The sequence below is a fragment of the Crotalus tigris genome, unplaced genomic scaffold (assembly GCF_016545835.1).
Source record: "Crotalus tigris isolate CLP2741 ecotype Arizona unplaced genomic scaffold, ASM1654583v1 scf7180000020326.198739, whole genome shotgun sequence".
NCBI lineage: Eukaryota > Metazoa > Chordata > Lepidosauria > Squamata > Viperidae > Crotalus > Crotalus tigris.
In genome coordinates this window covers 104,123-116,318 of record NW_024097966.1, presented here as the reverse complement: position 1 = coordinate 116,318, position 12,196 = coordinate 104,123, and the positions used below count along the sequence as shown (strand labels likewise).

General features: G+C 44.3%; 1 protein-coding gene across 1 annotated transcript in view; it reads right to left on the bottom strand.

The window, feature by feature from the left end:
- LOC120318626 (vomeronasal type-2 receptor 26-like) overlaps window positions 1-11,482 on the bottom strand; it is a 59,867-nt gene extending 48,385 nt beyond the window's left edge. The window contains exon 1 of the mRNA XM_039366483.1: window positions 11,438-11,482. Coding sequence (XP_039222417.1) covers window positions 11,438-11,482 — 45 coding nt within the window. The remainder of the gene's footprint in view (window positions 1-11,437) is intronic.
- Between the last annotated feature and the right edge of the window lie 714 nt (window positions 11,483-12,196).

Here is a 12,196-nt window from a genome sequence, read left to right as displayed (position 1 = left end):
CAATCTGGACAGTTCTTATTAAAACGTTCCCACTTCTTTGCATTGGAAACACCATGGCTGTCAGTCTGGTAGACAAGGGTGCCTTTGATCGTTCTGTAGGGTAGCAAAACATGTCTCTTATGTGGTCAGCTCAACCCTTTCAGAGATTGCTTCACTATTTAGTATTTTCTGAATGTTTTTTTGTTCTGAATGGGCAACATTGTATCTCCAGAATGAACATTGTATCTCCAAAATGAAACATAATTTCCTTAGGTTTGGACCTGCAACTGTTTTAGTGGAGAAAAAGTTGCAGTTTCTTGCTTAATTCTTATGGGGATTCTTTGGAATGGTAAGACGGGGGGGGGGGGGTATTTGGTTTCTGGGGAGGAATTTCCCTTTTCAATTCAATACATATTTTGCTGAATCATTTTTCTTCCCTTATGAACTTAGCAGTAATTAAGATTCATACATGAAAATATCACATGGTGTCAGAAACAAATGGGTCTACTTTTAAAATTCTTGGATATTTCCATTCTAGTTCCACCCCTTTCTGGAGAAGAATGAATTCTACAATCTTTCCCATTTGAAACTGTACTTGGACCAAAATGGAGAAGGAGCTGCAGATATGGACATCCAGTGCTGGGTAGTTTCACCCAGTGGGAAATCGATCAAAAGGAAACTGGGAAGCATTGAAAGACAGAAACCTATTATAAACCAAAAGGCTCTTTCCTTGCTAAAGTTGCTCAACAGGGTAGGTAAAATATTGCACTGTTTTCTGTTTCTTCTAAAAATTAGGACTCATTTCAAGTGGGTGAATTCTAGTCACACTGGTGGATGATCTTCAGTGGGAGTTGAATGTATGAAGGATGTATGAATGTAGGTACAGTTTTCTTAAGTACTTGAGGGGGAAAGGGCTTCAGTAGTATTCACAAAGGTGTCCCTCAGAGGTTAGGATATGGAACACTCTTTTAAACTGATTCAGCCATGTTCAACAGATACTGCGTGATTATTCTTTAGGTTAAAAACCATGGTTATTTTTGTATATCCTCTATAAGTTAGAATCTCCTTCAGACTGTGGAGAAACCCTCAAGTGCTGTCATTTGTGTTGCAAATAGCCACTGGTTCTTTTAACCATTGTATGCATTAAGTTTTCACTGAATGAGATGAATATAATCATAACTGGTTGGAGGTCCTGTTGGTCCATGTGGGAAATAAGATGCAGATCTGAAAGACAAAGTTTATTTGTTTGAAGAAAGCAAAGTTCACATTCTGGACAAAGAGGACCACTGGTTTGAAAGAGGGGTCAAAGAGACCATCTATATTAAAACTGAACAGCCCTCTCTCAATAGAGAGTGGGGGATACAACATCACCTATCGATTTGCCACACAATCCTTTCCGCAGTCCCAAGAAGGTTCCACAACCATTTGCATTTTGATTCAGGTGACTCTGAGGATACAGATAAACCCCCAAGTGTCCTCAACCACTCTCAGAGAGTTAATAACCAGATGACTGGAAATAATATTAATCTTTCCATTCCCCACCATTCAGTCAGGACTGAAAAAGCATCTTGGATGAGAAGCAAAACATTTTCAAGGAAAAAAAATAAAAAGTCAATTTTCCTTTTGGAAAAACATCTTTGGGACAAAATATGCCTGACATCCTCTTTGAGGGACATGTTCTCATGACCTCAGCTCCATCTCATCTCACTTCAGTTTCAGTCTCAGTTCACCAGCATGGAAGCCAAATCAAATAAAGAAATAAATGTATAAAGAAAGGAAAAAAAACATCTCCTTTAAGGTTAACAGCTCTAATTGGTAAGGAATTTCTCCTTTATACCTTAACTGAAGAATAGTTTTGAATTACTATCAAAAGGGACTAGCTTTGCAATATTTGATATACTCCAGAAGAAACCTTTTCAGATTCAATTAGTCAGAAATTTCTTTCTTCATCAGAGATTTGTTGTATTTTAACAAATCTAATAGAATAAAATGTATTATAATAATGTTTCTTTTCTAAAATTTAATATAGGCTCATCATACTTTATATTAAGAGATATGTGAAGAATGCATCTTAATGCAACCATAAAGAGTAGAGTAGAGTAGAGTAGAGTAGAGTAGAGTAGAGTAGAGCAGAGTAGAGTAGAGTAGAGTAGCGTAGAGTAGGGTAGGATAGGGTAGGGTAGGGTAGGGTACGATAGGATAGGATAGAATAGCATAGCATAGCACAGCACAGCACAGCACAGCACAGCACAGCACAGCACAGCACAGCACAGCACAGCACAGCACAGAACAGAACAGAATAGAATAGAATAGTGGTCTTCTAGTCCAGGCCCTGCTCAAGCAGGAGAACCTATACCATTTCAGACAAGTGACTGTCTAGTCTCTTCTTAAAAACCTCCAGTGATGGAGCACCCATGATTTCTGAAGGCAAGCTGTTCCACTGGTTAATTGTCCACACTGTTAGGAAATTTCTCCTTAATTCCAAGTTACTTCTCTCTTTGGTCAGTTTCCAACCATTGTTTCTTGTCCTGCTCTCTAGTGCTTTGGAGAATAGTTTGACGCCCTCTTCTTTGTAGTAGCCCCTCAATACTGGAATACTGTTTTCATGTCACTCCTGTTTCTTCTTTTCTTTAGACTAGCCAAACCCAAGTCCTGCAGCCACTCTTCATGTGTTTTTTTTTTTTTTTTTATCTCCAGGCCATTTTAGTTGCTCTTCTCTGAACTTTTTCCAAAGTCTCAACATCTTTTTTGTAGTATGGTGGCCAAAATTGATTGCAGTATTCCAGGTGTGGTCTTACTAGGATTTTATAAAGCGATACTAATACTTCACATGATTCTATGCCTCTTTTTATACAACCCACGATTGTATTAGTTTTTTTGGCGGCTGTGCACACTGCTGGCTCATAGTCAAGTTATCATCTACTAAGACTCCAAGGTCCCTCTCACAGTAACTGTTTTTGAGCCAGGTCTCACCTAATCTGTATTTATACCTTTGATCTTTTCTGCCTAAATGTAAAACTTTGCTTTCTTCCACAAAGAGGAAGCCACTAGTTGTTATTTAATTCTAAAATCTTTTCTCAGTTCCTTCCTCCCACACTTTATTGGGTAGAAAAGTCCTTTATTGCCATGAGATATGCCAGAAGTAAAAGGCAAGAACTATATGAATCTTTCAGTGGTTGTATCTCCTGCAATCATTTGGAACTAGTTAGAGAATTCATATTTCTTCAGGTGAAGCCCAGAGATACTACTTACTAAGCTTAATAGCTACCTCCATTTTCCATGGATGCTTAGTCCAGATGCATTTTCTTTGGCATTCCTTCTTTTTCTCCTTAGCCTTTACCTCAATCCCAATGTGTGGAAAATTGTCATCCTGGATTTGTCAAGCGGAAGCGAGAAGGAGAGCCAGTTTGTTGCTATGACTGTGTTCCTTGTCCAGAGAGGACCATCTCCACTCAGGAAGGTGGGTGACACCAAAAAAAAGAGCAGATATATGAGATTCCTCTAGAACATTTAAGTGGAAGTCAATGTTAAAGGGTACGTTAATGGTGTTTTTGTTTATTTTGAAACACACAATTTCATATCTAAAAGGAGGAAGAACTTGAAGGAGAGGCTGGATAGAGAGGGGAGCGTATGACATTTGGGGCACATTTTACTACAGCCAAAGAAAATATTTTGCTTCCGCTTTTTATTTTGAATCTCTCTTTCCACCTTTGTCTTTTTATGAATATCTGAATTCTTTGAAACTTGAGGAATTGTCTTAGATCCATCCTTTAAAAAGATCTTTGCAATTTATTCTATATAGGTCTCCCCTTGAGCATCACTAGAAGGAATTGCTGATCCACACTCAGGTGATATATACAGTTATGGGTGCACCTCCTTACATAAATGTTAGCACTGATGAGAGTAGCCATTTCAGATTATTTGCAGAACTAGGTTTTTGCTATTTTCCTATTTTTTAAAAAAATATATATTCTTATCTTGTTTCTCTGGAGAAGTTAAGAGATGCATCTTAGAAAATCCTCCTGGTATCGATTGTTTTCCGAAGAAGTTATTTCTTGAAAAGTAAAAGGATAGTACATTAAAGACATATTTCTTTTGGGGTTTTGCAGATACAGAAAAATGCACTAAATGTCTGGATGATAAATATCCAAATAAGGATCGTACACAATGTATCCCAAAAGTTATATCCTTCCTGTCTTATGAAGAAAATCTGGGAATCATCCTGGCCTCTTTTGCCCTGCTCTTGTTCCTAACCACAATGTTTGTATTAATCATATTCATTAAATACCGAGAAACTCCCATTGTCAAAGCCAACAACAGGGATCTCTCTTATATCCTTCTGGTCTCCCTCCTGCTTTGCTTCTTGTCTTCTTTTCTCTTCATTGGTCAACCAAGGAGAGCCACCTGCATTCTCCAACAAACAATTTTCAGCATCATCTTCTCCGTTGCCATTTCTTCTCTCTTGGCCAAAACAATCATAGTGGTGCTGGCTTTCTTGGCCACAAAACCAGGAAACCGAGTGAAGAGATGGCTGGGGAAGAACTTGTCCAACTCCATCATCCTTTTTTGTTCTTCTGTCCAAATTATCATCTGCTCCATCTGGATGGGACTATCTCTTCCATTCCCGGACTCTGACTTCCACTCTCAGCCTGGAGTGATCATCCTGCAATGCAACGAAGGCTCTGTTCTCATGTTCTATATCACCCTTAGCACATGGGCTTCTTGGCTGCCATTTGCTTCACGGTGGCCTTCCTAGGCAGGAATCTCCCTGGGGCTTTCAATGAAGCCAAGCTGATCACCTTCAGCATGATGGTCTTCTGCAGTGTCTGGGTGACTTTTGTGCCCACCTACCTGAGCACCAAAGGACAATACATGGTGGCTGTTCAGGTGTTCTCCATTTTGGCCTCCAGTGCTGGTCTTCTGGGCTGCATCTTCATCCCCAAGTGTTACATAATCATTCTGAGGCCAGACCTGAATAAAAAGGAGCAGCTTACAACCAAAAGAAATGTAGAAATGTAGAGACAGCAGAATGCCAACTCTCAACATGTTCCAAGAGCCCAGACCTAGAACAATGTCCAAGCTGTTCTCCATTTTTTTTTTGCTTCAGAACACTAAAGGGCAACTGGCAGATAGGATTGTGAGGGAAGTTATTTCTTGAAGTAGTGGGAGAGTATTAACAAGCTGGAAGTCTTGCATGTGGCAACCATGACATCCTTGTTTCATAGTACATTTTACCAAAACTGTTATGGCAAATGCGACTGATACGTTTATTTTTATTTAGACAATAACTCTTTCTTGAGGATAATAACAGTAGATTAGTGGGAAAATAACTTGAACCTTGCTAATTATGAATATTCATGCTTACATCATGTATTAAATATGCATATGTACTACTATCATTTTGTCCTACTTTCCCGAAATGTATCAGTATGAGTGCATCCTTTTGTCTGCAGGATTTCCTCCCACTATTTTTTCCTGGAGGGAAATTCCTCCAGTGTCCACTGCATAAAGAATAACTGCAGTGAACCTTGATTATTGCATTTTTGGGGGGTCCTGTATTTTTTTTTCTACAGAAACGGGTGTCAGCAATTAGGTTCACAATCTTCCTGCTGCTCCCAGGGACAACAGGTGGGGTGTCCTGTAGGATGGTTGCTTTGAGATTGATCCCACAACCCTTTCCACTTCCAAATAATGGCACCATTTAAGGAGGCTGTGTAAGGCAACAATCTGTGTATAAAAATCCATTTTTCTAGTGAGGGTTGTGAATCATTTATGTATGACCATATACAGACCATATACAGTGGGGTGAGGGAGGAGAGAGACAATCAGCATGTGAGGGGAAGGGAATCCCTCTCAGCCTCAAGACTAATGGGGAAAATACTTACGGTCGTCGAATAAAGGAAATGAGACATGGTGACGTATGTGAAACATCTAAGGCACAGCACAACCAGCTGGGCCAGTTAACACATTCTAGAAGCCGGATGCAGGCTATTAACATCTTATAAAAGCACATCCCCCAGCCCCTGCCTTTTAGAACCCTGACAATGTTGGATGAATCCCAACGAAAGCTCGGTTATTAAAAACTCTTTTATTATTTGTCTTGGTGATCGATTTATTTTTGAATTTTATCATACACACACACATACACACACACACTAAAGGTAAAAAAGGATATATGCAGTGTTATCTTCATTTTAGATGTCAAAAGGGTCTCTCTCTCTCTCTCCTCTCCCTCTCCAAGGCAAGCTGCCCTCCTCTCCATCCTGTGCCCCCTCCCACAAAGAGATTGGCTGGCACAGTTTGTCAATCACCAGTCTTCCTCTTCCTCCTCATCCCCCCTCCCCAATTCTGGCTTCAGCAGAGTTTGCATCAGAAGAAGAAGAAGCAAGGTGTTCCCCGCCCCCACCCGCTGTTTCTCTTCCTCTCTTCCTTCTCCCCTCACTTCTTTGGCACGCGTTTGCTAGGAGCCCACCCAGATTTGAGCATCTTGGATTCTGACTCTTCCTCCCAAACTCCACACCCCCACGGATCCCTTCTTCCTCCCCCCACTACCTCCCCCCACCCCTATACCGGCACTGCCCACCCCTTTTCCCATCCTTCCTATGAGCGTGCGGGGGCATGCCTAGCTTGCGATGGGACCAGCATGGAAGGCGATGCCGCTGCCACGAAGAGGGTAGCATCCCCGGTGCCCAGGCACAACAGCCAGAATAGTGGCTGAGCACCCCCCCACACCCCTATTAAGCTCTCCCCTCTCTGGGCAAGCAGCAAGCTTGCAATCACGCTCAGAGAGAGAGAGAGAGGCAGAGAGCAAGCCTGGCCCGGGACCTCCCCTCTTCCAGCCAAGATCCTGGTGAACAAGCCTATCAGGTCCATGCCCAGCAAGACATACTTGGACTCTGGAGAATGACTGGGGTCCCCTCATCCACCCTAGCACTTGGGGGCAGCTCCTCTGCAGTCCCCCCTTGCCCTGTCTGAGCCCCTCTGCCCGGCCTGATCTAGACCCTGCGGGCGCTCAGCTGGGCAGCACTGTGGATGGCCGACATAGTGCAGGGAGTACCAGAGCCAGGTGGGACTCAGCAAGAGCGTCCAGCCGGCCTCTCCGCCTCCCAATCTCCATGCCCACCTGGACTGCAGGCGTTTGCGCCGGGCCGGTAAGGTGCATCTCTCTTGCCAGCCCTGCCCCGCCCCACATCGTCATGTGAATGCTGGGCTGGCCAACGTAAAAAATGGTCAGGGCCTCCGCTCTTGAGTTGGACGGGGGGGCGAGTGGGCAGCCGGCGCCTAAGGGGTGGGGAGGGGGCAGGAGGCAGCAGAAGGTACTGAAAGGCACCCAGGGCACCACAGACTGGCCTGAGAGGTGGGGAAGGTGGGCGAGGGAGCCATCAGCCAACTTGCACTTAAGCCAAGGGTGAGTTCAGCACCTGGTTCGGCGCCGAGAGAGCCAAGGAAGCGCTGCCACATGTGGCCAAGCATGGCCCTGGTGCAAGTGAGGCGGATCTAGCGGCTGCAGTGAGAGGGCGCCATGAACAGCTATGGCTCCCCATATCTATACATGGGCAGCCTAGTGGCTCAACTGGCCTGGGGCCCCCTTGCAGCGAACGCCCAAGTGCACGTGCTGCTGCAATCACGGCGTGCTCTCACAGCTGAAGAGAGTGGCAGCGCGTCAGGGCCGCCCAGGTGAGGCTGTGCCGCCAGCAGGCCAACAAGAGCCTGGAGAGCCTTTTGCCTGACACGCTGCGAGTCCTGCCTGCTGCCGCCGCCACTCCCGGGCTCTCCTCTGCTATGCCACCCAGACACCCCGGAGCAGCGCTCACCACCGCCACCCAGGGATGGCATGTCCTTTGGGATTGGGCGGCATATAAATAAAATTAAATAAATAAATAAATAAATAAATGTCATGGCACTTGCCCCCCCAGCAGTGCCATGGCTACATCCCATGAGCAGAGGGCGAGCCTGGGCAGCGTAGAGTCCCGGCTGGGGCGGCGGCCAGCGACGGCATCATTCCTCGGGTTGCCCACCTTCTTTGCCTCTGGCATCTTCGGACTGGAACTGCTGCAATGGCCCGCCGACTAGTCAGCTCTATCCACCGGGGACACTGGAGCCTCCCATGCTAGCAGAGGCTTCAGTGGGCCACTCCCTGGGAAGATCCCGGGGCTTCCCCACGCAGCTCCCCGGCCATGTGCGCCTCGGACTGAGCAGCCTGGGAAAGGGATTTTCTGGCCACCCTTCTCCCAGGGGGTGTGGCACCCGGATGCAGGGCCAATCAGGAGCCCTGCGAGGGGGCAAGTCCCATGAGAGAAAGAGAGAGAGAGAGAGAGAGAGAGGGAGAGAGAGAGGGAGGGAGGGAAGGGAAGTGCAAGTGACACTCTGTCTCTCTCTCTCTCTCTCTGCAAATGGCGGAGCAGACTCTGGAGCCGCAGGAGGTGGCTCAAGGAGCCGCATGCGGCTCCAGAGCTGTGGGTTGCCGACCCATGGTCTAGTCTCTTCTTAAAAATCTTCAGTGATAACACACCCATGATTTCTGGAGGCAATGAACTTGCCGATAGAGAACTCCACCAGTCAGGATGATTTTTTAATAGTTCAGCTGACAGAAAGTCCTTCCTATGGGCTTTATTGCTCTTCAAGCTATTTATGATGGATTTCATCATGAACATTTTAGAGTAAAAAGTATTTGACTTTTTATTTTATATTTATATTAATAATTATAAAAATGGAATGAGGGACACCTAACTAAGGCAGAATATCAGCAGATAGCCAGAATCTGCAAAAAAAGAAGTCAGGAAAGCTAAGGCTCAGAATGAACAAAAACTTGCAACGAAAGTCAAAGATAATTAAAAAAAAAATTTCTTTCAACATATAAATAAGAAGAAAAAAAAGTCAAAGAAACAGTAGGTCCACTAATGAGAGAAGATGGCAAGGAAGTAACAGGCAGCAGAGAGAAAGCAGAACTGCTTAAATCATTCTTTGCATGGGTCTTCATGCAAAAAGAAATTATAGCCCAAACTACCAAAAACACCACTGAAAAAGACAGACTATAAATAAAAGTTAAACAAACAAACAAACAAAAATAGTAAGAGAACACCTGTCTGATCTTGATGAACATAAATCACCGGGACTCGACAGATTACATCCCAGAGTTATGAAGGAGTTAGCAAATGTCATCTCAGAACCACTGTACCATATATTTTAAAAATCCTAGAGCACCAGGGAACCACCAGAGTATTGGAAAAGATCTGATGTGGTTCCCATCTTCAAAAAAGGAAAACAAAACAGACCCTGGAATCTACAGACCAATCAGCCTAACATCAATACTTGGAAAGATACTGGAAAAAACTGATCTGCGAAAATCTAGAAACAAAGTTATAACTAGAAACCAGCATGGGTTTGTAAAAAGCAAATCATGCCAAACCAATCTTATTTCATTCCTTGACCAAGTAACTAAATTAGTAGACCAGTGAAATGCTGTAGATATAATATACATAGACTTCAGCAAGGCATTCGACAAAGTAGACCACAACCTACTTCTTGGAAAGCTTAAAAAAATGGGATAGACAGCACAACCATCAGATGGATTTTTAACTAGCTGAAAAACCATACTCAATGAATAGTCCTTAATGTTACTACGTCTACATGGAGAGGAGTAAGAAGTGGGGTACTACAAGGTTCTGTCCTAGATCCAGTACTCTTCAATATCTTCATAAATGACTTAGTGCGGGAACAGAAGGGGAAGCTAGCAGGAATAGCCAACACCCTAGATGATAGGTTCAAGATCCAAGATCTTGACAGACTTGAATACTGGGCCCTATCTAAGAAAATGAAATTCAATGTAGAGAAAAATAAAGTCTTACACGTAGGCAAGAAAAACCGAAAATACATATATAGATTGGTGAAACCATGCTTAACAGCAGTAACCGTGAGAGGGATCTTGGAGTCTTAGTGGACAATCAATTAAATATGAGCCAAAAGTGTGCAGCAGCAGCCAAAAAAAGCCAATGCAATCCTAAATTGCATTAACAGAGGGATTCAATCAAGGTCACATGAGGTACTAATACCACTCTATAAAGCCTTAGTAAGATCATACCTAGAATACTGCAACCAATTTTGGTCTCCACACTATAGAAAAAGATGTTGACACTCTAGAAAAAATGCAGAGAAGAGTAACAAAAAGGACTGGAAGCTAAAACATATGTAGAATGGTTACAGGAACTGGGGATGACTAGTCTAGTGAAGAGAAGGACTAGAGAAGACAGGATAGCAATGTTCCAATATTTGAGGGGCTGTCACAGACAGAAGGGGGTCAACCTATTTTCCAAAGCACCGGAAGGCCAGATAAGGAATAATGGCTGAAAACTGATCAAGGAGAGATTCAACTTAGAAATAAGGAGAAATTTTCTGACAGTGAGATCAACCAATGGAATAATTCGCCTCCAGATGTTATGGGAGTTTCATCACTGGAAATTTTCAAGAGGAGACTGGACTGCCATCTGTCAGAAATGAGATAGGGTCTCCTGCTTGAGCAGGGGGTTGGACTAGATGACTTACAAGGTCCCTTCCAACTCTCTAATTCTAATTCAAAATAAAGTGGTGGATTAATGATAGTAGTCCTTACAACAGTGGTTCTCAACCTGTGGGTCGGGACCCCATTTGGGGTCGAACGACCATTTCACGGGCGTCGCCAAACAAGGCTGTCCGCCATTTTTTTCCCCTTTTCTTTGGCCACGCCCCTGGCACCGGTGATGTATAAGTGGTTGGGGGTCACCACAACATGGGGAACTGTATTATGGGGTCGCGGCGTTAGAAAGGTTGAGAACCACTGCCTTACAAGTTCATAAACATATGTGTTTTATCATCTGAATTCTTTTCATGAATCTGGAATTTGTTTTCCATTGAAAATATTATTTTTGTTAAGATTATGTACAAAAGATGAGCTTCCCATCTCTGCTGCATCTTCCTTTTGTACAGAGAATCCATTGATTGAACAGAGCCTCTCCATGATCACTTGATTGCTGAAGTACTGTATATAAAATGTTACTCAAGATGAATCTAGAACACGGGTCAGCAACCCGCAGCTCTGGAGCCGCATGCAGCTCTTTGAGCCATCTCCTGTGGCTCTGAAGCCTCCTCCCCCTCCCCCTTCTTCCTCCTGCTGCCCCCCCAGGCTTCAGTCCCGGCTGGGGTGGCGGTAGTGGTGGGGGCATTGCTTCCTGGGCCGTCGAGCCGGCTATGTGTCTGCCTGGGCCGGGCAGACACATAAATAAAACCAAGCTTTCATCGGAAACTTCCGACATCATCAGGGTTGAGGCTAGTTAACGGGAGCAACCTATATAAGGCTGCCTAACGCTTGCACCCAGCTCTTAGACCGTGTCATCGGTCCCAGCCAATTAGCTTGTATTGTGGTCATTTCCTTAACATTCATATCTAACCGTTTCATGTCCCTCTTCCGTGCATTCTTGCTCACACGTTGGTCGCTGATTCTCGGGCTTAATGGGATCCTCTCCCCCATGGGTGATCCCTATTTTTGTATTCTCCTTATCCTTCTTCACCCAGTTCTTCTCACCAGGGGTCCTGGGGTGTAAGCTGTTCAATCTCTCCTATATATATGTAGGTCTTTGGTTATTCGGGTTTTCTCCCGCGTAAAATTGGAAGTGTCTTGGAAGTGTCTTTCGACAAAGTCCCAGTCGTCATCTTCAGGCTGGTGTTTTCGGCTTCGTGCTTCTAGGAGCAATGTGTGATCATAGCTGTTTCTTCCTTTTAACTGCCAGTGGGGGTATGAACTAATTGGGTGGGAGCTTGGCTGTGTTCTGATTGGATGGGGGGTTGGCTGTGCTCTCATTGGCTGGGGGAGTGTTCTGTTTGGGTGGGGGCTTTGTTGTGCTCAGGTTAGTCTGAGTTGCAGGGGGATTTGAGATGGTGAGCTGCGTTGCTGTTATTTGGCTTCGCGTTCATGGTCGTGCCTCATCTTCATGGTGGGTGTCAGTTTGCTTCATGTATGGATTGGAGGGGTTTAAAGTGGCTAATGATGCAGCTGTGGTCTGGCTTCTGGTTTGTGGTCGTGCCTCATCATCGGTGTGGCTTTGGGTTTGCTTTTTGCGTGAATGTGTGGTGGTGACTTCCTGTGTGGTTTTTGTGAATGTGGGTCTGGTATCATTCTTTGTGTTAGGGACTCATTTGTCAATAAGGGCAGGTTTCCTAATGGCTGTAGGCGGGAGGTATCATC